This window comes from Barbus barbus (assembly GCF_936440315.1).
Source record: "Barbus barbus genome assembly, chromosome: 37".
NCBI classification, from domain to species: domain Eukaryota; kingdom Metazoa; phylum Chordata; class Actinopteri; order Cypriniformes; family Cyprinidae; genus Barbus; species Barbus barbus.
The window spans coordinates 14,341,049-14,367,488 of record NC_136715.1 but is presented as its reverse complement, the minus strand read 5'-3'; the positions used below and the strand labels follow the sequence as shown (position 1 = coordinate 14,367,488).

Genomic DNA, 26,440 nt, shown 5'->3' with positions numbered 1-26,440 from the left:
TTCTGCTTTGTAGTGTCACTTCCTCATCCACTGCTCCAGGGCATCAACCCTCAACCCCGACCTTTCCCTGCCACACTCTCTGTACATTTCTAATTCTGCTGTAGAGTTTAAGGGACTGCAGACCGGCCCTTGTTTGTCTCACTGCGGAATGTTTCCATTACTCTTGACTCTGAAACAAGAAAAATGTCTGGCGTGTAGATTTAAGAGTCATGGTGGAGGACTGGATTTTTTTTTTGTAGTGACGCGTCATGCCACTTATGCTTAAATTACGAAAAGGCCTTCAGCTGTTCATCAAGTGACTCTTACTATTATATCACCTCTCTTTTAACTATCGGGGTCTTATTTCAAATGTTGTTTTTTTATAATTTCTAAAAGGCCTCAGGTTCAGCAGGGTGTTTGAAGCTGTTGTCCAATAGCAGAGAAAGCAGGGCATGGAAGTCATTTAAACTAGTCAATGATTTGAGCCTTACAGAAAATGGCCGCCAGTCGGGTTAACTCCTTGCAGGGTCTTTTTGAAGATGTGAATGCAGTGTTATGAACAAAAAATATTTTGATGCCTGATAATTAATTTTTCCTCTTCATCACTGACAAAGAAGGCAGAAGTTACGCCACTCTTCTGTATATATACAGTATGTAAAAAAAAAAATATATATATATATATTATATTTACAATGTTTTAAAATAATACAATTTAAAATAATATAAATTAAAATAATTGTTTTATTTTTTTAATACATTTAATATTTAATTTTATCTATTTTAATGCATTTTAAAATGTAATTTGTTCCTGTGATGGCAAGGCGCTCAAGAAACATTTCCAATTTTTCCTATGCTGAAAACAGTTGCTTAATATTTTAGTGGCAACATCGCTATTTTTTTCCTGATTCTTCAATGAAAAGATAGTTCAAAAGACAAGATTTATTTGAAATATTTGCAATATTTTGTGAATAGCTTTACTGTCACTATCGATTCACTTAATGCATTCTTGCTGAATAAAAGTTTTTTTTTTTTTAATTACTTACCCCAATTTTTTTTGTTTATTTTCATTCAGTTTGTTTATTTATTCATTTACTTTATTTTTAATTAGCAGCATAATAAAATCCACTCTTTTTTAAGGCTCCATTACACTGTAGGACAATTTTTTTTTTTAGCTGCGTGTATAAGGTGATGAAAAGGACATAGAATTTATCATCATGGTTATATAGACCCATTTTACATGCACACACGTGGCTCCAGTTCCATCTCTGTAGGTAATTGAAAAGAAAAAGTGTCCTCTTTTCATGTATTATTGAGGACCTCGTTTAATTAAAAAAAAAAAAATGAAAAGACTCATTAGAGCCATGCTAATTAGTTTCCTTCTCTTGAGCGTTGATAGAGAGGCTGCGTTGCCAGGGTAGCACTGGGTGAAGGGAGCACCACATCCGAGATGGAAAGATGAGTGACGCCAGCTGGATCCTCCACCTCTGTGTGGTCAAGAACCTCTGGCTTATTTTTACAGCAATGAACTTTGAAAGCCCTTCGACCCTAATGAAAATTTACCTCTTGTGTTTGTTCTTCATCACGGTAAAACACAATGTAGCGCTTATCATGCAAATAGCCACTTAAGAGCAGGTTTTGATAAGAATTCTTTGGCGTTTTTTGGAAAACCGACATGTATATAGACATCTCAAATCAATGAGGAAAAAGACCATCCCTACTGGACAGAGCCCTTTTTGTCGAACTTTTGTTTTTGAAAACTCTCTGTTTTGTCCATTTAAGTGGAAATGCTTAGTTGGCACATTTTTCCCTTTTCAAAGAGGCTGTTTTGAAGAGAGAGAGGGTTAGAGAGGGTGACCCAGAATGCGAGAGGCCTGACAGATTGAAGACGGCGAGAGAGAGCGAGAGCAGAAACACCCAGGGCCGCGGTGGCCGTTTCAGAGTTTGGGTTTGAGCAGTGGAGTGTAAAAGTCCATTTTTGATCTGAAACATGAGTGAAAAGTGTAATGAATGTGGTCGATAATGGGCTTTTATATTTCCGCACCCCAGTCATCTCTTCTGTTGTGTTCCACTGGAAATTTGTTGTCATTTTTATTCTGGGGCAGTGAGGCATTAGATAGAGCCACAGATGTATGTGTGCGAGGGACTAATGGAAGAGGGATATAGAAGACGGAGTGGTGGGGGGATTTTCCACTTGAACTTGCCCGACTCGGGGCACTCGCGCAACTGCTGATTTTCATTTGTCCGAATGCTGTCCGAACGCTGTCAGAGAAAGCGGTCCCCAGACGCCAGCTCTGAACTGGGTGAAAATAAGCGAGTGACAGCCCAGAATTCTCTGCTTCTATGGAGTTGCTCAGCCCTGCAGCCCTCGGTGGCTAACTTTTATTACACACCGCACACATAGCAACAAGCTGTCGCAAACAAAATCGCCCGCACCACCACCATCTACTGTATTAAAAGCGCGATATGATAAATACCTGTGGGAGGTAATGGGGCTAACTTGGGGGGGACGGACGGCAATGGGGGTTTTAGACAAATTAGCTCGTGAAAATGTGGCTGTGTGCTCCAGGACCCCTTTATATAGCCTGGAAGACATCATCACAGAGCCACCTGGTAACAGCGCCTGCAGCCTTTCAGCGGGCCTGTTATTAAAATGACAGGCCTCTTTAGCGTCGCGTCCCGCTCAATAGTGACCCTTCACTCTCCACATGCAGGCTAATATCTTCCAGGCTTTTTGAATGTGGCGGTGTGACTGTTTAAAAGTTCTCCCACCCGTCCCCCCTCATGCTAACCCCACCTAGCTTCCCTTATCGCTTCCACCTGCGAAATGTGACCTCTTGGCCCCTCCTGTCAGGATTAAGAGAAGAGAATTATTCTGGTGGAACAGTGGAGGCATTTTGTTCTCCTGTTCATGTGTTGATAAACACATTCTGCTTTAGCTTGATGGGGGAAGGGTAAATATATGGTTAGGAGAGTTAGCATGTAGCAGTTTAGCCCCGTTGCAAAGTGCATGTGATACTGTGGAGATGAAAGGTGATCATAAGGGTTAGTAAGGAGAGAGAGGCAATAGTTTAGATGTGTAACTGCTAATGGGGTTTGCTACAGCCATGTTATCAAACACTGCTACCAGTTTGCAACATTACAAGTAGTAAGGGATAATGTATATTTGGACATTATGATAAAATAAACCCTGACAGGGTTATGCTGAGGGGTCTGACGGTGTTATTTTGGCATAGAGGCATTGTTTGAATATTATAATTATATATTTAGTTTATTTAGATCATTTTTGTATTTATATATATTTAAATGTTATAAACGTATTTTTGTCAAATTTATATAAAATATACGAATCTGTTTTTAAATTTTACTTAAATGTAGTATTCAGTTATCTTAAATATAAATGTATGAATTTGTTATAATATATATTTTAAAATTTTATAGTTTATAAAATAAAATATTAACAACTGTAAGTATATAATATATAAACACATAATTATATCCAAACAACAAGTCTCCTCCTTGCAGTGTTGTTCCTACAGAAATCTTTGCATTTCAGATTTTAAACAGTTCCTTGAGCCTTTTTCTTGTGGTACAATCTTAGTAACCCCGCCGTCCCTCCCGTTTTTGTTTGGGTACCCCCTTCCTCCATCCCGTCTCTCCCTGTTTTCCCCCTGTCTCTGACCCCTCCAAGCCTCCACAACCCCAGCCTTAACCTCCATACTCCCTCCCTGGAGTCTCCCTCTCGCCTCACTCTTGGTATTGGTTTGCGAGGCTATTAATGGCGCTGTTGTGTAATGAGATGTGACGGCTTGTTTACCAGCTTGAGCCCGCGGGCAGTAGACTCACGAGCGCACCGGTGAATAAACTGATCATAATGGCCATCAGCACAGACTGCAGGTACCCTAGTGCAGCAGGAGAGAGAATTAGAGAGTGTGAGTTGTGGGTTGCGGTTAGGCAGCCTAGCAGTCCTCCATCGCTGAGGTGAGTAATTCTTTTTGACGGGGGTAAACAGCGCTAGAATGTTGTCCCACATGTGCATGGATGCCCGCGTGTGATGTCTCCTCTAGTCATCTCCTTGTCATTTTTTCAATTATCCCTCCCACTACAGGGTCCCCGCGGTCTGCCGGTGAGCTTGAAGATGGATTGTTGAGATTGACTGACTGTGGTGTTTATATATTAACTTTATAAGCCGCCATCTTTCTCCATTACACATGTGCGCACACACAGTAAATGTTCATATTTTCCATGTTTTATAGCGCCACCTATTGTCAGATACCCTGCTTTTTTCAGAATCATATTTTTATGTAATACATATACTATATGACTCATCTTTTGTGATTATCACATATATTAAAATAGGGATGCATGATATATTTATCAGCTTAGAAATGTTCTTATAGAAAGGCTGTATTGGATATTTAGTGCATTCTGATTTCCCTTTTTTGTAACATTTGCGTCATAAAACATTCATTTTAAATTAATCTTTAAAAACACTAATAATTCTGAGAGATCCTCAGAAAATCACAAATTTAATATTTATTTTTTAAACTGTGCATTATAATGTTACGATGCCTAAATTCGCTTGTAGCATTTAAAAGTTTGTTTTAGTTTTGTTTTATACAAATAATACTTAATATCTGCCATTTGTTGGTTATTGGTCATAAAACTAAATTAAATGTCAGTTTATTCCATTGGATACAATTTTAATATGGATGCAATTTTGATGATTTTAATATTCATACAAAATTTGGTGTCATTTGGGCTCAAGGCATGTCCAAAACTGTTTGTCATTTTCTTTTGTGGAGCATGTAACAGATCTAGGATGTCCAAGATGCTCTTTCTCATACAATTGCATTTTTAGGAACTGTCCCTTTAAAGATTGTGTGTCACTAAGACTTTACAAGTTAATCATCCACTCGTTTCTGGCTCACCACAGAGGAACAATTGTTTTACTTAGTTGTTATATGACACCCTGTCTTGGCTTTCTAGAAGAACTAAACTCTTCCTGCATGTTAACCAGGATTTTAGGTTTGAATGACCAGAACTGTGCACTCTTTACATTGTCGAAGTGATTCTTTGGCCACCTTTCCACATGAGCGTTGCTCTGTCGTAATTCACAGTCCCGAGTCTGAGCCGAGTTCCCTTGCAGTCTTTAAAGCGCTAGACCTTTGTGCTCTTCTCTAAATTCTTCAACTTTAAGGGTAATTTATCAGATTTTCCCCCTTTATATGGACGCGTATATTATTCCTCTCCAGCTATAAAAAGCCTTTCAAGAACTCAGCCAGTCCCAATTACGGCTTTATGGAGCTGATTTGCCACGTCTGTCCAAAGTTTAGTAACATGTTTTTATATGCTTTCACTTAAGGCTCTTCTCACCCACTTTTTCTGCTGCTCCTATCTGTGTGTGTGTCTGTATGCACCATGGCACTACATGTGATAATTGCCCTGTAATATGGAACGGCAAAGAATCCTCTAGAGAATGGAGATGCATTCATCATCATCCATTTATTTAAATACCATAATTTAGTGTACGGCTCATTACTGAGAGGTTGACCTTTCCCAAAATGAAGATCTCCTCTATACCTTTGTACTCGCTGCCTATAAATAAAAAAGGACGCAATGAAGTAAAAGGGTGTAGCCTACTCTCTATCTATCTATCTATCTATCTATCTATCTATCTATCTATCTATCTATCTATCTATCTATCTATCTATCTATCTATCTGTCTATCTGTCTGTCTGTCTGTCTGTCTGTCTGTCTGTCTGTCTATCTGTCTATCTGTCTGTCTATCTGTCTGTCTATCTGTCTGTCTGTCTGTCTGTCTGTCTTTATGCTAATTACATATAGCATACCCTCCGTGATGTATATATATTAACATGCATTTTGCCATTGGAAAACTTTCCAATTCTAACGTTGTTTTACTGCTTAATTTTAAATAAGAAATGCTATTAAAACATTTCTGTTTTAATGTTCTCATACTCAAATGGTGGGAAGGAGGAAACTTAATGGGCAAATAAAAAGTGCATTTAAATTATTGCTATGTTTATAATGTTGTCTAATTAAATATTGGCAGACGAATCATTCCTAATATATCATCAATATTCAATATATCGCCCTTCCATCCATCATGCTTTTCCAATCTTAAGTATCTTTTTCAAAAATTCTTTGTTTTAGTTTACTCCAAGAGCAACAAGCATGAATTACCTGGCAAGATGTGTTGCAACTCACAAATCTATTTTTAAACGACAAATAATTTGAGTGGCCACTTCATTAGAGCAGAAACGGTTACAACTTATCGTGGAATGCATTGAGACATTCCATATATCCACACTAATGGAATCAGATTGAATCCAGGAGCACAGGTGAAACATCTCGGGGGAGAAAAAAAATGCTGTGTGGATGGTTTTAGTTTAATGAAAGTGACTCATTTGGCAGACTGACAGTATATTGTGCTGAGGAGGATTTGGTATTAAAACACTCTTACTTGTTCTAGTTCAGACCCATCATAAACCACACAATGTCAGGCTCTGGCCGCAGGTCTGTCTGTAGGGTCACGAGAAATTCACATCATCGTCCTTGTGTCTGTGTTTTACAGAGCGAAGGGTGGTTGATAAGACTGATTGTAATTTATCAAGCTCAGAAAAAAAGGAAAAGTCAGATTAAGGCTCATTGGAATGCATTCTCTGTCCTTACTACTTCCTTTATGACCCTCTGGGACGCATCGCTCTTCTTGCGGCTCGGCTTCCCTCTTCTCTCTCTCTCTCTCTCTCCCTCATTTCCCATCTCTTCTCTTTGTTAATCAGTTAAACTCGCTCTTCAAATAGCCCCTCTAATTACTGCTCCGCTCCCTGCGAATGGCCATCTCCCCCGCTGCTCTCTCTCTCTCTGTATTGAAGCTGACCCCTGTCAGTAGTGGGTAGCTCTACGTGGTGCATGCGGACAGCGCTGGTGAATCTTAATGGTGGTGTGAGGCACCAGAGGTGCTACTGAAGCTGGCTTATTAGCAGACAGTCTCAGAAGCTGGTGGAGATGGTTTTAGGGGATGTCATCAAATGCACACTATATATTATCTCACAGACACTGTGCCACTTACAAACTCAAAGCTGCGGGTGAGTGTGAAAAGAGGTTTTGCTTGTATAGATGAGCTTCATTTACCGTATTGTGTTTTACCCCCCTACCTGATCAAAGGTGGATGAGACAAGTGAAAATGACCACAAGAGCCACCCTCTGCAGATGACCCTTGACCTGCGTGCCACTGATTGGTGGAGGCTTGAAGGTTGACCGGCTATATTATAGCATAAGCCCTGTTATTATATGCTTTTATTGCAAAACAAGCTGTATGTTAGCCTTCCTGCTCATATCAGTGGCTATTCCTCAGCCGGAGTAGGACTCTCGAAGGATGAAATCTCCATGCCATCTTTTTTTTTTTTTTTTTGAGCCAGTTACCTGAACTATAAATGCCAATTGATTCATTACAGACAAGGAAAATATGAAAGAAAATAATTATATATATATATATATATAATGAAATATATATTTTTATATATACACATAAATATGTGAAAAATACAAATAGATAAATATAACACAATACAATTGTGATGTTGTGAAATGTTGCAGATTTTTTTTCTAGCAACTGTACATTTTTATAAATATTTCATCATATTTTAAGTTGTTATATTTGTAAATTAAGTTAATTATTTTTAAAATATACTTTATATTAAATACAATACCTGTTTTTTTTTTCTTTTCAATTTACATTCATTTTGTACCTAAATAATGCATCTATGTATTTCGAAGCCTTGTCTATTTATGACAGCTCCACTATAGGCCAAGCGCTCTTCCTATGGTCAGAATGTGATCTCTAGTCATTTATTGACAAGACATTGCAACAAAACTCTCTTGTTATTTGCTCTCACCACATGCAGACAGAATGCTTTTTGTCTGTTTTTAAAATATAGTAAATGAGTGTTTAGTCCTGATAATTCACAGAAGGTGCTCGCCACTGTGCTTCTGCTCATCGAGCAAAATATCTCCCTCGCCTTTCTTTCATGTTGCATGTTAATTTAAAGAGAGAAAGCGAAAAAAATTGAAAGAAAAAATTAAATGCATTTAATAAATGCCTGACTTCAAATGGTTGGGGTTTCGGGCTCCTCTATTACTGGGTCTATTCAGCGGGAAATGAACGGGGGGAATCATTTAAGGGTGAGAGACAAAGCCGAATGAAAATATAATTCCGCATTGTGCTACGCTTTTGTTAGCAGCCGTCAAATCCCTAATGTGCGCTTTTGTTTTCCTGCACTGCTCTGAAACCGTAGTGTCGAATTGCACGCTCCGCTCACGGTGTGTAATGGCCCGCCTTTGTGATATTAGATTATAGGGGCAATTAATGGCGTCAAACCTTAACAACTCAGCATTCAGACGGCTCGTCAATTCCACTGCTGCGCCGCAATAGAAGGTGTTATAACTCTGGTAATTATTACGCCTGCAACTTGAAAATGTCAATGAACGTGTGTATAAAATAGAATGTATAGGTTGTCACCGCGGGAGAATGGGATGCAGAGGAGCAATTAATTACAGGTTTTCATTTCGCTCTTTCCCAGTGACAAGCAACCGCGCGTGGCAAATTGTCGTGACGCCAAGCGCCCGCCATGCTGAGCCCCCTCTTTTGCCCTATCTCACGTTTTGTCTCCCCCGTTGCGCGCACAAACAACACACATGCATACGCCACATCCCGCCCTCCCCGGGCGGACAGCCTGCTGCGGGCTCTCACCTCGGATGGCACCCTGGCTTTGTTTCAGATGCCTCTTCCTCCCTGGATGCACGTACTTGCTTTCAAAGCTGCAATTGTAGGACCCTTGATCTTTTAACCCTTGATATAAGTCATCAAATGCAGGTACCTGACTTTTGGCTGAAGGCCGAAATGCTCTAACGCTCGCCCTCGATGGCATCAGATGCATGATCTCATCAGCTGAAATGTGTCCATGCTTGTTAGCTTTAGCTGTAAGAGCTAGCCTTGCATAGCCTCACCTGAGTCACACCTATAATTAATCAAGGTGAGTGGCACGCCAGCCCATAAAATACGTCTGTCTTGAGGCGCATAAGTCATAGAGGCTAAAAGAGTGCATAATTTTGCCTCTTTGTCTCTGCCATGCATTCTGGGAAGAGTTCCCCGCTCTTCATAGTGAAGGATACGGATGGCTCGTTTGATTGTGATAGGGACATTTACAATAAAGTATCGGACACTCGCCGATAACCGCTCGCGAGCACCAGCTTTCATCCCTCTTTCCAGCGGGAAAAAGAGCCAGTGTTCGTATTTACCGCCAATCTTGTTTACAAAGTCAAATCAGCCCTTTACAGATTTAATTTGCGTCTGACAGCTCTCTCTCTTCGACTTTCCTCTCCTTATCGCACCCCCCTTCCTCCGCCCCTCCTCACGAGCCCTCGAGCTCCGAATAGATAAACTGCTGAATATTTGAGCGCTCAGGCGCTACATGAAAACAAATGAATGCAAATAACAGATCGGACTGGCAGTGGACTGGGAAGCCGTCACGGCGATGCCTGTCTTTTTGATTCCCTTTGAGTGGAAAATGTAGATAAATGTACGTATTATGTGGGATTGTAGTTTGCACTCGTATGTCAGCTTCAAGCCAGCCGTTGCCTGTAAATAGCTTTATTTTTATTGAGCAGTTGCAGGGAGATCATCAGTTCTGGCCCTTAAGCAGTAAATAGGAAAATAAATGGAATGCCACAGAGCAGCTGTGTGTGTGTGTGTGTGTGTCTCAGTGGAAGATCGCTAGTTGCATTCGAGGAAGCAGCCACAAATTGTACTGGTGGAAATTGCTGGCCCGTTAAAAAGCTGCCCATAAGTTCACAGAGTGGCCGGTCCTACTGCATTAAAGGATGTAATGGTACTGGCGACCTGCCTTCAGGCTTTTTCAAACCATCTCTCTTACACACACACACACTAAGGACAACCATTACCAATGTGAGTTTCTGGACAGTTGATGGACTGCATTTGTTGATAATGTTTGCATGTGTTTTTATGCCTTTGAAATGTACTTAAATTGGTTGTTTTGAACATTTTTGTTATGAATTTGATGAATTCAGCTGCTTTAAATCAAGTTTGAGTTTGTTTTTTTCTTTGAACTAACAGTTAAAATAAATAGTCTTGGAAGCATCAAACAAATCAGTCATTTTTATGCAACATATGCTATAATGTTTCAACAAAGCTGTTTGTGTGAATTCATAACTTCTGAATTCAAAATGTAATATTTTTATTTTGTATTGTTTTGATTTGATTTGATTTTTCTTTTTTGTTAACATTATGGTTAAAAAAAAAAGTATTCCACATGGAAAAAACAGGCAACTGTGAGAAATATAAGAATTAAAGTTGCTATTAAAAAGTTGTCATTATGAGAAAAAAGGACTGTTTAATTTTTTTTTTTTTAATGTGCTTCCACTAAAAACATCATGCTAAGTGAAAAATATAAATATTAATATGAACGATTTTGCTAAAATGATTATATGGGCAGTGGGGGCAGTGGGGCCTTTGAAAATGTTGGTAGGGCAAGTGAACATCTGAACTAATGGCCCTGACTAGGCTTGCAGAGAGAAAACCTTAATATTGAGCCTGGCTCTCTTTCCATTTCTCTCCTTTTCTGCATATTTGTCAAAAGATAAGAATCACGCCCTCCATCTTTACGCCTCGTTCTTGTCTAGCAAATTGCGCTCTCAATTCCAGACTGTTGCAAGTTGTTTCCTGCCGATAGCTATCTTATCAGACTGTTTGTTATTTTTGCCAAAGATGTGATTCTCTAGATAACGAATCATAATATTATGTTTATTGAAGTACTTTCAGGCTGATAAAGACTACATACTCAAGGGAAGATTTGATCAACACGCTTTCTCGCTCTCTTTTGGAAAAACTGCCAGGGTTTTACAATGCAAGCAGTGTGGAGCTCTATTGTGTCAACAGAGCTGATGTTATGTGTACTCTCTTTGGAATGACAGGATAAAGAGTTAATTAAAGTGAAGTACAACATTCCTTTATGATGCTAGAGAAACAGAAATGGCTTTGTATCATGTTCAAGTGAAGGATAAGTGCTTATCTCTCTGTAACAGTGTCATTAAGTACAGTGATTTTGTTTTTGGCCCCAAATTGTGCATCTTAACAGTCGATAAGCCTGTTTATTTTATCACGTGCATGTTAATAATTTGCATTTAGCTTCATTTTGCTGAACAGACCTGTGACACATTTTAGTGTCATGACCGGTTGAGTACAGACCCATTGTAACAGAGTGTGATAATCAAATACAAGCACAACCATGCATGTGGTCACTTATTGGTCTGTCTGCTCTTATTAGGTGCCGGTATCCATGGCAATGATGACCCCACAGATGATAACTCCTCAGCAGATGCAGCAGATCCTCTCTCCACCTCAGCTCCAAGCTTTACTCCAACAGCAACAAGCCCTTATGCTGCAACAGGTAACACACACACTGACACACACGGGTGCCTCGCAAGTCACCACACACAGAACTTAAAACAATATTTGTGAATGTCTGGGCTGCTCAGACATGACATGCCCACACAAACCACAGAAAAGGTACATTTTTCCAAGCCAATTGGTACACGTTTTATTGGCTAATCAAAATATTACTGAACGCTATTCACTACATCATGTTCTTTAAAGGGTGTGGGTCTGTGTTTTAGACCATATGCCGTCAGTTTCCAGCAAAAGTGTATGTATGATATGATAGCTTTCATTGAGATTTTCATGATATTGGACATTATTTGGTTAATTTAAATTCATTTTAATTAATTGCTTATTTAAGGCTAACCATATTTATTTATTTATTTGGAGTACAGAAAACTATGAAAGCCTGTTTCTGCAGGTCATTATCATGTAGTTTAAAATATCTTACTCTTACTCTGGCTGAATTTATTTCATCACAAATACAGTAAAACGTATTCTACAATACTATTATTATCATTTGAAAAAAACTGTAACTTTTCATGTTAATATATTTAAAAATTCAATATATTCCTGTGATGATAAAGCTGATTTTTCACCAGCCATTGCTCCAATGTCACATGATCCTTCAGAAATCATCCTAATTTGCCGACAACTTACCTTGAATGGTAATGTATAACTTCCCATTTATGATAAATATTTGACTCTATGAAGAAAAGTGTCGCAACTACCTTTTTATTTATTTATTTTTATACTAAGAAATTGGCTTCCATACAAAACTTAACGTTAAATGAAAAATGCCAAACTAAACAAACAAGAATTCAAAACCTTTTCAAATATTCATGCACTCAGACATAAAACGCTTTGTTCCTTTCTTCCTTAAGAAAACTTTTTCCCTCCTGTCTGGACCTCTAACTGCTCAAGCCGTACATGTTTTATAGAAGAATCCTGCCAAATTGACGGAAATCTCTGACGTCCTTCATTCCAACAGCTGTTACCAGGGTTTTACAGAGTGGATGGCACAGTAAATGCACATTCATGTGGGATTCCCGTTAATAGACCCTGAGTGTAGATGTCAGAGTGTGTAATGTAATCGCGTTTTGTGTAACTTTGATTGCATCCTCATAGGCATGCCCGGAATGATATCTTCCCCGGCTTTGATGTTACTTGGCTCTGGCATTTATAAGCGGCGTTTACTAGCATACTAGTGTTAGCGACGCCTCCTTTGGCTGGTGTCGCTACACGTCGACTCGCCAGCGGTCAGGGAGCGCTTATGTTTCAGCGAGGGCAATGTTTCTCACCCAGCTGCTGAGCCAGACTTTTCCGTATCTCTTCCTGTCTCTCTCTCTTTGTTTACTAGTTGTACGGCCTCTGCTATCTTGCTGCGATATCGCCTGGAGGCCAGAGGTGTGGCCCCTGAGCAGACATGAAGAAACAAACAACCCCATTTCTCTCACGTCTCTCAAATATTTAACATCGTCCCAAAACTCTGCACACCCTCGACCTTTTCACACACGCCGTTCGGGCAGAAATCAGGTCTCTGAGAACGTATGTTTATTTTTCACAGCTAAAAGATGGAAAAGGGTTGCATAAATGATCTTGAGAGAGCAGAATTGATTTAGTACCAAGGGGGAGGAGGTTGCTTTAGGCAAGTATAAATTGCGCCGAGCTGATCTGACAAATTGATCAAGAGTCGCTCGCTCACAGAAATCAAAATTCAGCTGTTTGAGAAAGAAACGTAGCACTTTGTCCCCCTCCTCCCACTTTATTTCTCTCTCTTTTTTATTCTATATTTAACGAGGATATTGAAATTGAAATAGTCACCGTTCATGGGCTGTTTTACATCTCCAGTAAAAGCCAGTGGGTTTAATGGTTCGCAGTGGTGATGAACCACGTGAGAAGTGGCTTTTAATGCTCACTCTTTCGGCGCACGGCAAATGGAGCAATCAGAGAGCCTGCCAACACACACGTACAGCAATCCGTCCCTGATCTCATCTCAGCGCGTGTGGGAGAATGAGTGGGCTTTGACTTTTTCTGCATGTGAATACCCTTACAAATATGATTTTACATACAAAGACCGCAAGCGCAGGAAAGTGAGAGCAAGTGCATGTTTATGTATGCGTGTGCACTTTTGCATGTGTGAGTTAACCTTTACATCCCTCCAACCCTTAATTACAGCCCAGCTGATATATTTTTCCTTTTTTTTATCCCCTCTCTGTGCTGTTAAGTAAAACCAAGGTCACAATAATGGGAATCTAAGGTGAATGCCTTTCAAGGCGTGCGGTTAACATGAAAGGGACTCACTGAATCAAATCATTAAAAAAACCTTAATTATTCTTTAATTATTCCTGCAACTTTTCAGCTTCATATTGGCATGAATTAAAGGGGTAATGAGTGGGTGAGGCAACGGGGCCAGGCGGGTGGCAGCGAGGCGTGGAGGAGAGTTTAAACCGAGAGATGGGCGACATATTGCCAGACAAATGCCTTTAGTGTGGTAAATGGAGTCTCGCTTCACACCTTACGGCTCGCTGACTTCCTCTGTTCGGAAGAGCCGTGGCTCAGCGTTGCAGACGCGAGATAGCTCACCTTCAACATCCTGTAAAGCGGCAAGGTGGCAGGTAGCCAAATGGACGCAGTGGTGTGAGATGGCTTTTGTAGAGGGAATGCAGACTTTTAGTGTTGCTTGGCAGAACTGCTCATCTGGAGAAGACGAGCAGGAGATGAGTGAGTTCAAGGCTCGTTTAAGACTAGAGTTGTATACACTCAGGTCAGCCTGAGAGACGTTTTCCTGAGGACAGACAGCCAATCAAATAAAAGCTTTGTCTTTTGCACAGTGATTCTATCAGATGAACATCTGGGCTGTTGGTTTTGGTATGAAGTGCAGGGTTTCCACTGTAAAAAACCTGGAAACCTGGAAACATCATTGAAGTTTGGATAAGGAAAACATTTTAATTAATTTTATTTCATTGAAATTAATAGAAAAGCCATGGAAATGATGCTTTATGTAGTATAAATATTTTTCTAGTCTGCTCTAAAATATGTAATCAGTTCTTGCACTTGTGTAGAGAAATGTTGAATTGAATTGAGTGAATTGTTCTTTTGAATCAGTTTGTTTTAATGAGCAATATGAATGATTCATTAATGAATCTGTCTAATAAAATGTTTTTTTTCAATAATCACAAATGACTGGAAAGAACATCGGAAAAAAAATGAAAAAACATCATGCATTTACTTTCCTGCTTTATTTTTTTATTTATTTTTTTCCTTTCCGTTATTTCCACAAAAGTTGTATGTATTTCATGTGACCCCAGAGATGCATAATTCGAGTTTTTGGTCAACATTTTAGGTTAAACATTTTAGAATTTTATGTTAAAAATGGTAAGAAATTCAAATTCCTGCATGGTGACATTAATTTATTGAAAGAACAAATATTCCAGTTAGCCTTTTTAAATTAATTTGAGGTTGAAAAAGCAGCATGTGTAATGGCTATAAAAAGACATTTTCATGTCTCATGTCATGTTAAAAGTACACTGAATGTATTTTGTGTCAGCACTCTCTTTTTAAAGTTATACTGTGTTGTTCAGGTTTCAAGTTCAAGTTTATTTGTATAGCGCTTTTTACGATCCAAATCGTTGCAAAGCAGCTCTACAGGAAATTAAGTTTCCACAATATATTTATATATTGCAGAACCTTAATATATTTAACTTATGGCAAAATTTGGTAATTATTTATGTTGTCTGAGCGTTGACATCCTCTGAGGTCCTCTGAGGGGTTGGCATTATCTTTACTCAGGATTTTAAGATGGAAGAATGCTGTTTTTGTAACATGGGAAATATGATTTTCAATGGACAAGTTGCTGTCTAATATAACACTCAGATTTTTGACTTTAGAGGACGTAACAGTGCATCCGTCTAGTTGTAAATTGTAATCCAAGAGATTCTGTGTAATGTTTTTTTGGTCCAATAAGTAATATCTCTGTCTTATCTGAATTTAATTGGAGGAAATTATTGGTCATGCAATCTTTTAATTTTTTACACAATCTATTAGCTTAGATAGTTTAGAAGTTTGAAGTTTGAAGTTTCATTCTAATAATATTACCAAGAGGCAACATGTATATTGAAAATAGCAGAGGACCTAGGACAGATCCTTGTGGTACTCCATACTTTACTGGTGATAATTGAGATGACTCTACATTTAAATGAACAAAGTGGTAGCGATCGGACAGTAGGATCTAAACCATCTTAAAGCCTGCTCTTGAATACCAGTATAGATTTGTAATCGATCTATGAGTATGTCATGGTCTCTAGTGTCGAACGCAGCACTAAGATCAAGTAATACTAGCAATGAGATGCAACCTTGGTCTGAAGCAAGAAGCAAGTAATTTGTAATTTTAACAAGTGCAGTTTCTGTACTATGGTGAGGCCTGAAACCTGACTGAAATTCTTCATAGAGATAATTTTTTTTGCAAGTAGGAACACAATTGAGCAGACACAACTTTTTCTAAAATTTTAGACATAAACGGAAGATTTGAAATGGGTCTGTAATTTGCCAGTTCATTAGAATCTAGTTGTGGTTTCTTAATAAGAGGCTTAATAACCGCTAGCTTGAATGGTTTTGGGACGTGACCTAAAGATAACGATGAGTTAATAATATTGAGAAGCGGTTCTTCTGCTACAGGTAACAATTCTTTCAGTAGTTTAGTGGGTACAGGATCTAATAAACATGTTGTTGGTTTAGATGCACTGATAAGTAGCTCTTCCTGTCCTATAGTTGTAAAGCACTGCAGTTTTTCTTTGGGTGCGATGAATGAAGCTGAAATACTAGACGCAGTAGAATCTACATTTGATATTGTATTTCTGATGTTATCTATTTTATCAGTAAAGAAATTCATAAAGTCATTACTATTAAACTGTGAGGGAATATTTAGATCGGGTGGCGTCTGTTTATTTGTTAATCTAGCCACTGTGCTGAATAAAAACCTTGGATTGTTTTGGTTATTATCTATGAGTTTGCGGATATGCTCTGCCCTGGCAGCTTTTAGAGCCTGTTTATAGCTGGACATACTGTTTTTCCACGCAATTCTAAAAACTTCCAAGTTAGTTTTTCTCCATTTGCGCTCAAGATTACGAGCTTCTTTCTTGAGAGAATGGGTATAACTATTGTACCATGGCGCAGTACGTTTTTCTCTAACCTTTTTCAATTTGAGGGGGGCAACAGCTTCTAATGTATTAGAGAAGATAGTGCCCATGTTGCTAGTCATTTCGTCTAGTTCATGTGTATTTATGGGTACACAGAGCAGTTGAGATAAATCAGGCAGGTTATTTGTGAATCTGTCTTTGGTGGCTGGAACAATGGTTCTGCCCGGACGATAACGCGGAGCCATATAATTAATATCAGTAATACGCAGAATGCACGATACAAGGAAATGATCAGTAACATCATCACTTTGAGGTACGATATCTATATCGGTAAGATAATTTCCATGCGATATAATTAAATCTAGCGTATGATTAAAACGATGAGTGGGCCCGGTGACGTTTTGCTTGACTCCAAAAGAGTTTATTAGGTCAGTAAACGCAAGTCCTAACGCATCATTTGTATTATCAACGTGAATGTTAAAATCTCCGACAATTAGCACTTTATCAACATTAACTAATAGATCTGAGAGGAAATCTGCAAATTCTTTTAGGCAATCTGTATATGGCCCTGGCGATCTATACACAGTAGCCAGAGCAAAAGACAGGATAGATTTCTTTTGCATATCTAACAGTGTAACATTAAGCAGAAGTATTTCGAATGAGTTAAACCTCCTGTATCCTGTTTTCTGAGTAACATTGAGAATATCTCTATATATTGTTGCCACACCGCCGCCACGACCAGTCTGACGGGGCTCATGTTTATAACAGTAGCTTGGTGGAGTAGACTCATTTAGACCAAAATATTCATTTGGTTTAAGCCAGGTTTCAGTCAGGCAGAGTACATCAAAATTATTATCTGTAATCATTTCATTCACAATAACTGCTTTGGGTGCGAGTGATCTAATATTTAGGAGCCCAAGCTTTAAAAATTGTTTTTGTTCATTTATTTTGGGTTTTTCTGGTTTAATCACGATCATATTTTTTCTAGATCCTGCATTAAATTTATATTTTGACCTCGCTATTCGGGGAACAGACACAGTCTGTATAGATTGGACAACACAAGTACTTCTATCTTTTAAGTGGGTAGAACAAAAGTCATCATAGCAGTTATTTGAGAATTTGCTTACTAGTCAAATGGAGCGTAGGTTCCTGGAGATGTTGTCCGACAGGAGTTCCGCTCCGACTCTGCGGGGGTGCAGGCCATCAGCTCGGAAAAGCCTAGGACGCTCCCAGAAAAGATTCCAATTATTAACAAAGAGCAGTTTCTGTTCTTTACACCATGACAATAACCATTCGTTTAAAGCAAAAAGTCTACTGAACCTTTCGTGTCCTCGTCGATACGTGGGAAGCTGTCCTGACACGATGATCGTCGTCACGGGCGATGTGCTGCATACAGTCTCGATCAGGCTCCTGAAGTCCCTCTTCAGTGTCTCCGTCTGCCGCAGCTTGGTGTCGTTAACCTTCGCGTGCAGCACGATAGTACCGATGCTCTCATCGCCCTTCAGGATTGCGGGTATCTGCGCAGAAACATCGAGAACACGAGCACCGAGGAAACAGTGAGTGTGCACTTTACCTTCAGCTAATGTAGCATGGACGTGCTGGATGATGGAGTCTCCGACGATCACAGCGTGACGTTACGTCTCGCGGAGGGGAGCGAAGCGGTTCCGGGTGGAGATCTCGAAGACCAGAGACGGCGGAGGGGGAGAGGTCGTCGCCCGGGGCCTGGCTCGCGTCTTCCGCTGCTGGTGCACCCAGGGTCCATGGCGTCCTGGCGCCGGAGTGAAGGACATCTGGGAAGATCGCGTCCTGGGTGCACAGGGTCTGTGCAGAGAAACACACGGAGTAGAGGTGGTGGGAGTGTTATCAGCATGCTGTATACTTATCCCGGACTTTTGAGCATCAGCCCGGGATGTTTCCAGCGTGGCTCTCCGCTCTCTCAGCTGGGCCTGCTTCTCCACCAGGTCGCGGATCTGCTTCTCCATGGCCTCCAGCTCCAGCTGCACCGAATGCAGCTCGAATGTGTCCTCACCTGCACTCAAGGGTAGACACAAATCCGCCATTTAAGCAACAGTGAAACAATGGTAATGTGTGTGAATAGAGTATTAGCAATGTAAGCGAGATTAGCGACAACCATGCTGCCGATGCTAACGGACTATAAGCTAATAGCAGACTCGAGAAATCAAAAAAATTTTTTTTTTATTATTTTTGTGTGTTGTAAATTGGTACGTAGCCCACTATTAAGTACCTCATTCCTTAAGTAAGCCCGCATTACATCTGTAAACCGTATGTGTGATAAGGAGTTAATGAGGGTATCATTATTCTACTTTTCTCCAGCAGCTGCAGCCAGCGTTCCCCCAGGCGCTCCTCCACAGCCTCTGCGTGTCCGAGGGCCTCCGTGCTCTGTTCTTCGGTCAACATGCACTTCCATGTCAAATAGGTCATCCATGCAAAACTGAGATTTTAATCTTAATAGGATTTCCTGGGTAAATTAATAATCTGAAAGTAAAACAAACAGCGGTGGGTCTGCGGTGGTCGCTGCGGTTAGCCAGCGCTACGGTTGGAGATGTGTAATGACAGTGTTAGTGGGTGCGAGCCAGTCCCACTTAGGACTCAGTAAAAGAGTAGCTAGTTGAAAATAGCGGCTAGTTCAAATAGGCAAAAATAAACATGGTAGCATAACAGGAAGCCTTTCTCGTGTAATATTTTTTTTCTCTTTCAAATGCAGGAAAGGGAAGAGTATTATTGTGAGTGTAATATTTTAAATCTTTGGAGGTGAAAACACCACACATTTTTGAACGTTATTTCCAGGTGAGCATCAAAGGCGTGTTACTTCTAGTTAAAGTTCACTGCTATTTGCAGATTTATGCATCTTCTGATGAAATGAGTGTCTTTGCATATTCACATTATTATATGGTTAATAAGGTATTTTGGTTGATTTTAGTGATTTTATATTTTAAATGGACCCTCGGTTGGGAAGGGAAGTAAAAAGTAATGTTTGTCTTAGCAACTAAGGAAAATAAATCTTAGGATTTTCACAGAATTAGTCATTGATACTTGTAAATGATTAACACCATCTCTACTTTTCTGCTCTCGCACACCTGTTTCTTGTTTTTGTCTAATAACCTTCATTGTTCTAAAGAATGAAATGTACCCCTGACCGTACTGTGCACACTTAAAATCAATAATTCTCACATGCTCCAGTCTGTTCCCAAAGCTTTTAATCAGAGCAAGGTGTGCCATTGCGAGGTTTTTCACAGTGATAAAGCACATACAGTCTAATGTTTACTTGTGTAGAGGAGATAAAAACCCATTCAGCTGAGCTTTGAATCAGTAACCAGTATGTAAACACCTTTCTTGTGCTTTATTAGTTTTAAGTTTATTAACTTAACACAAACCCCTCACGCAAGCAAACAGAATGAGAAAAACACACACAAGGTGATTTTCCATTTGACAATGCCATGATTTTGTATATAATAAACCGCACATAATTGAAGGATAGTGCCAAGAGCATCTGTGTAGGAATCAGGCAGGTGTCTGTTTCATATCGCTCAGATGCTTAAGGCATAAATTGGCTTTTTGTGCTGATCTCTGACTGGTTTCTACCACCTGGGTTCTAATCGTAACTGTTATTCGGCAGGTAAAGAAAACTGCTCTGAGATTAGAAGCAAAGGGCAAATTTTACCAGCGCCTTTTCCCAGACAGGTGTTGTGTGTTTTAGTTCAGTCAGTCATATATAAGGAAGCCTGTCTCCATGCTGTCAGGTTTGCCACAGCAATAGAAGGGTGGACAGATGATTTATAGGACACATTCATACGCCATCTGCCAGGTGTTTAAGCTGCCTTTTAGAGGAATGCTGAAAAAAGATGAATATGCCTTATTATGGAGGCACTTTAGCCCTTTAGCAAGAAGCTGATCTTGTTTTATCCTGTTTTAATTTTTTTTATGCCTTAAGACATGTGCGAGTCCTTGCACTCGACTACCTCTTGGATGCCCAGTATCATGTGACTCATTTAATAGCACCACAGGACAGTTTTGGGCAACTTATTGTGCCATGGTGTCTCTTTATAGAAGAAGCACTGATGTATAAATGCCTTTTATCAGGTTTATGTAGAGTAATAAAGAAAATGGAGAGAAAAGGTACAATACATGTAACCTTCATACTAGATTTTGCCATACAGATGAATCTGGTCATTGTGAAAGTGTATGTTATCGAGGTGTTATTGAAGTGCTCTTTTTTCTACATATATTTGTTTTGTGTCCTTGCTACATCGGGGTTGGCGTTGTTGTTTTTTTATATTTAGTGCTGTCAAATGATTAATCGCAAATTAATCGCATCGAAAATAAAAGTTTTTGTTTACATAATTTATTTGTACTGTGTATATTTATATATATACAAATACACACACATACAGTATATATTTTGAAAATATTTACATGTATATACATTTATATATTTATAGTCTTATATTTTATATTATATATAAATATATTTAATATATAAAAAAACTTATTTTTCTTAAATATATACATGCGTGTTTTTATTTATATATACATAATGAATATACACAGTACACATATATATTATGTAAACTAACTTTTATTTTGGATGCAATTAATCGCGATTAATCATTTGACAGCACTATTTATATTATATAATATAATAAAGTATTATTATTATTGTTTTCAGGCAATATATCTTGAATTAGGAATAATTTTAAGCACACATTTTACAATTTAACAGTAAGATTTATGTTTGGGTAACATGTTTTTTTTTTTTTTTTAAGTTTTAACATCTGATGAATTTAATTAAATTTTTTATTTGATTTGATTTGATTTGGAGTGTGACATTTCCATTGCATTAAAAGCCATTTCTCTCTTTCTTTCTCTCTGTCTAGCTTCAGGAGTACTACAAGAAGCAACAGGAGCAGTTGCACCTTCAGCTCCTTACCCAGCAACAACAACAACAACAAGCAGGGAAGCAGGCCAAAGAGGTGAGACACCCCTGCTCTCTCCCCCTGTATTGCACTTCAGTGTACTTCACCCTCATAGCACCCCGATGGGCATCCTCAAGATGGCTGACACATCATTTGTCACACAGCAGAGGCCAGTTCCTCTTGAAAGCCAGAAACCAGCTCTTTGAAAATAACTGTATTCTATTCTCGTATGTGAGATGACTGTATGACTGATTTTGTGCTGCACTGAATGGCACAGACCTTATAAAGGCTCTGTAATCACTGAGCATTACATGAAATCCCCAATAGGAAAATAGACGGATGCCATTATGTTTTTTCCTCCTCTCTCAAGCACTCAATTGCATTTTGTGTATTAAGCAATTCAAAAATGCGGATTAAGACGTTTGGGGAATATGGATTTTCATTTCTCTGCCATTGACCAAAGTCATGCTCCAAACCTTACCAAGGGCTTCCCCGCTAATACTCGTTAAGTATTAATTTACAAGTCGCCGCTTGCTAAGCCTAGTGGAAAATCCCTTTTACAACCCACTACGGTGAAGTCGACAAGTTTCTTTAATTGTCACTGGAGGAGGAGAAGGACCTGATCTGGATAATTAAGGTGAGAGGGAATCATGTTGGATCACTGAGGATAAGACTGCAGCACAACAAAGCCAAAGGCATAATCGCCAGCCTGTGCACTGCGGGAGAGGAGATCTGCGCTAATCTGGCGGTCAAATGAAATCCAAACTTTTATGGTTTGTGTGTCAGTGGCATGACATATATCTGATACAACTTAATCAAGGAGTTTTCATGAGGTCTTAATGAACAGACATTTTAACGCAGAGATTAGCATGTATTTGCTAACACAGTTAGCAACAAAGCAACATGCAGGTTACAGTAGCTTGTGTAGGTAAACTGAAACTAGGGGACTGTGTTTGCGTCTCTTCGAAAACAACATCTTAAACCAACCTAAGAAATTTTTCTTTAAGCTGGTTTAGGATAGTCTATTTAGTCTCCCAGCATTTCCACTGGACAGTCAGATGGTTTTGCAGCCTGCCTATCTAAATAAGCCGCAAATAGCAATCATTAGCGCAAAGCTGCTAGCCCAGTTTAAGTATAGCCTGTGTAGCCTTGCTAGCCGCAGCCTCCACAAGCTGGTGTTAAACTGGTTTAACGTGTCTCCTAAACTAGTGTTAAAATGGTTTACCTGGTCAGTCAGATGGGTTTACAGATCTGAAAAGAGTCTAAACCATCAAAATAGCAGAGATTAGCACATAGCTGCTAACACAGTTACTAGAAAGCCTGTGTAGCCTAGCTAGCCTATAGCCTCCTCAAGCTGGTGCTATATCGGTTTAGCTTGTCTCTTAACCTTACTAAACTGGTGTTAAAATGGTTTACCTGGTCAGTCAGATGGGTTTACAGATATGAAAAGAGTCTAAACCATCAAAATAGCAGAGATTAGCGCATAGCTAGTATCACAGTTGCTAACAAGATGCAGGGTGCCTGTGTAGATGAAATGAGTGGATTGTGGGATTGAGGTGAGCCCTGCAGGTTTAAGATGGTCTAGATTGTCTCCAAGCCTGACTAAAATGGTTTTCAGCAGGTTTAACTAGTCTCCCTCAACCGGTTTAACTGAGAGAATAATCTACAATTCAGTTTATGGACTCTGCTAACAACTTTACTGCAAACAAATAGGTCTCAAACATTCATCTGAGCCGTATAAGGTTGAGTGTGGTTCGCAGTCCTCTGTATTTGTGGCTGAGAGGATCAGAAAACAAATGAGTTCTTGACTTCATGGCAGGTGAGAAAATGAGGCAAGCAGGGGTGGATGCTATAGGCCAGAATAGGCTAGGACAGGGATTAAGACCCGTTAGATATGCCCCAGACAATATCGTGACTGATAGAGCAAATGCATGGAAAATGCGTAAGGTGCCCTGAACACACGTACACAGAGTGACACACATGCACACACACTTCAAATGAGACCAGCATCCTGACATTTCCACAGATAGCCAAGGAACGTGACAGAGACCAAGGGAAAAAAAGAAAAGGAAAAAGATTGAAAAGTGAGAGTATAAAAAAGCATGACTAACCTTATTCAAGGCCTCAGGAGTTTTTCAGACATTTTCCCTTATTAAATATTGGAGCTAGGGAGATGGTGTGCTCTCCGAGTGGAAGGAGAGCAGGAAAATTAAATTGGGAGGGCAGTGGTCAGCTCCTCTTCCCCGCGGAGCATCTCACGTTTGTTCAGGGCCTTTTTAGTCAGCCTAAAATATGGCCCTGGGCTAAGTATGCTAATGTGCTTGGTCAACACGTCATAGACATGTTGTAGAAGCTTAACGTGTGCGTTAAGAAAACAGAGTCTGCTGCCCCACCACACAGTTATGTTTGGTTGGAAGTATGCTGTACTGCCACCTATAATTCTTTACTTAAAGATTTTTTTTTTAAACAAAAAGATGCTTTTTCTCAAATTAAAATTCAATTAATATTAAAAGCGTTTATTCTTTTTAATTATTTTTATTTTATATATTTTTAATGTTGCATTAAAATGTATTTCCTTATTTTATCCTTTTTTATTTTATTTTATTTAATAAAATAAAAAATGTTCACGTGCATGTATACTCTAGAGTACATTTTGGGTGTTAACACACAATCTTAGTTGTGGAATGTCAACTGTTAAATGGATGCTATCCGGAGTATCTATGCAAGGACATTCAGATATAAGCGCACTATATTAGGCCATGTTGAAGGTTTCATCTTTGTGAGTGTGTGTTTACACGTATGTTGTCTGCTGTGTATTGGTGTTCCCCTCGGGACGAGTGCACTGACAGCACTGGACTAAAAGTGAAGCAGTCAGGCGTGAGGGGAAGAAAGAAGATAGCAACACAAGTGTGTGTGGTGTTTCTTATCCCTCTAGCCCTCTTCATCCTGTAGACCTTCATCCTTTGAAACCTCCCTTTTCTTTGTTCTGCCATGCTGTTGGTCCACATGGCACAGAAAACTACCCCCAGAAGCCATGAAGCTAACTGCATCTCTGGCCATGATACCACCTCCTCAATTTTGTCATCAATATATTTTATTTTCCTTTCATTTGACATTATTAGCATAAAGTTTCAACAGTCATGGCAAGTGGCCTGTTCATATAATCTGTGAAATTGAAATTTGAAACTCAAACTCTCAGGACTTGTTTTTTGTAAAGCAGTTGAAGATGGAGAGATGACACGTTATGCTCTCCCTCAGTAAAAGACACTTTAATTGCCGCCCATATCACTGCCAGTCAGCACAAGCAGGTTGAGAGGTGAGATAGATTGAAAGAAGAAAGGGAGAGATGGTTGCCACACACATTTTTGCATCATCAGTCCCGACTTTTGCTCTTTTTCTGTTTTTTATTGTTTCACCCTCTCTCTCTCTCTCTCTCTCTCTCTCTCTCTCTCAGTTTGACGGTTGAGCTGTGGAGTCACCCTAGAGTCAGCCTAATGAAGTAGTGCTGTCAGTCGGGCCTGGCGTGCCCAAACTCTGTTTGATGTGCTCATAAATCAAGCTGACAGGCCTGTTACTCCGCTAGCTTTAGCCACTCAACTGCATCTAATGTAAACAGCGTGCAGACACAATGTGTTAAAGAACTTGAACTGTGTCCCATGGGATCCAAACAGGCAGAGCAAGAGAAAGGAGAGAAGACGGGGATGAAGAGGAGGAGGAAGGGAAGAGAGATAGACATACTGAATATTGGCGTTACCTCACTTCTTTCGGTTGCGTGTTAACTGAAGGTTCTCTGTTAGCTCTTTTATCGAATCTGTCATTCTCAAAAGTTTGGGAAGAGAGCAAGTACGGCCCTCCACAGAGAGCTGGGCTGCATTCAGAAAATTCTCAAGAATTGCACTAGACATTCTCAGATATTTTCCATTTGTTCTTTTTTGGCTCTCTTATTTGCACCCAAGGTCACAATTATAAAATTAAAAACAAGGTCCCTATTTGAGTTGTTTTTGTTGAGTTTCACCAAAAGTTGTTACTGAATTTCAAATTAAGATGTGCATAATCATGACAGATCATTGTTTACATTATCATTCAGTTTTTGTCACTTTAGAGTACTTGATCCCTATATGTATCATACATAGCTAGTGTGTTTCTGCAATGCTTAATATTTTAAACACCCCAATAAATTCATTAAATATCTTAACTTTGGTGATTTAAGACAAGTTGAAGGTTATCCTAACTTTATATGGCGGGTCTGTCTATGGAGGGTAAACTATCCCTTTAAGAGGTTATTTGGAATTATTTGTCAGAACATGTATTTCACACATTCAAATTCTTACATTTTGTCTATAGAACAATGTAAGGAAAAAAGTTAACATTCTCAAGAAATGTTTGTGGTGAAAAATATATAAAAAAATAATTCACTGTAATTTATTTTAGTATTAGTAATATTTATGTGTGCAATGTGTTTTTGTTCTTATTAGAGTACTGTGCTTTTAGCTTGGCAGCTATTGAAATCATTTGTGAGTTGATTCTCTTGTGCTATTTGAGTTGTTGCCTTTTTCAAATTGTTCATTTATAAAGATTTGTGATTGTTAGGATGCTGCTTTTGAAGACAGTTGCTTATGTAGGGAACAAAGCAGCTCACTAGGTTTTGGAAAGAGCCTGTGTTTTCTTTCTTCTCTGTTGATGTTGACCCATGTGGCCCTTTCCCATGGGGCCTTGTGCCCCAGGCGGGGGCCTCAAACACTTCTCTGACAGTGAGATTAAGAAACTACCTTTAATTATTTTTATTTTTATTTTTTCTTCCCTCCTTCAACATTTTTTCTCTCTCCCCTCCACTTTTTTCATGCCGTTATCTCAAAGGAGATAAGGCCCATCTCTCATTGAGGGAACATCAAAAAGCGTGTCGCTGGAAACAGTGG

General features: G+C 39.3%; 1 protein-coding gene across 1 annotated transcript in view; it reads left to right on the top strand.

The window, feature by feature from the left end:
* Positions 1-26,440, top strand: part of LOC306856785 (forkhead box protein P4-like) — a 127,988-nt gene that overhangs the window by 65,047 nt on the left and 36,501 nt on the right. The window contains exons 4-5 of the mRNA XM_079396254.1: positions 11,343-11,465; positions 21,486-21,581. Of these exons, the coding sequence (XP_079252380.1) occupies positions 11,343-11,465; positions 21,486-21,581 (219 nt within the window). The remainder of the gene's footprint in view (positions 1-11,342; positions 11,466-21,485; positions 21,582-26,440) is intronic.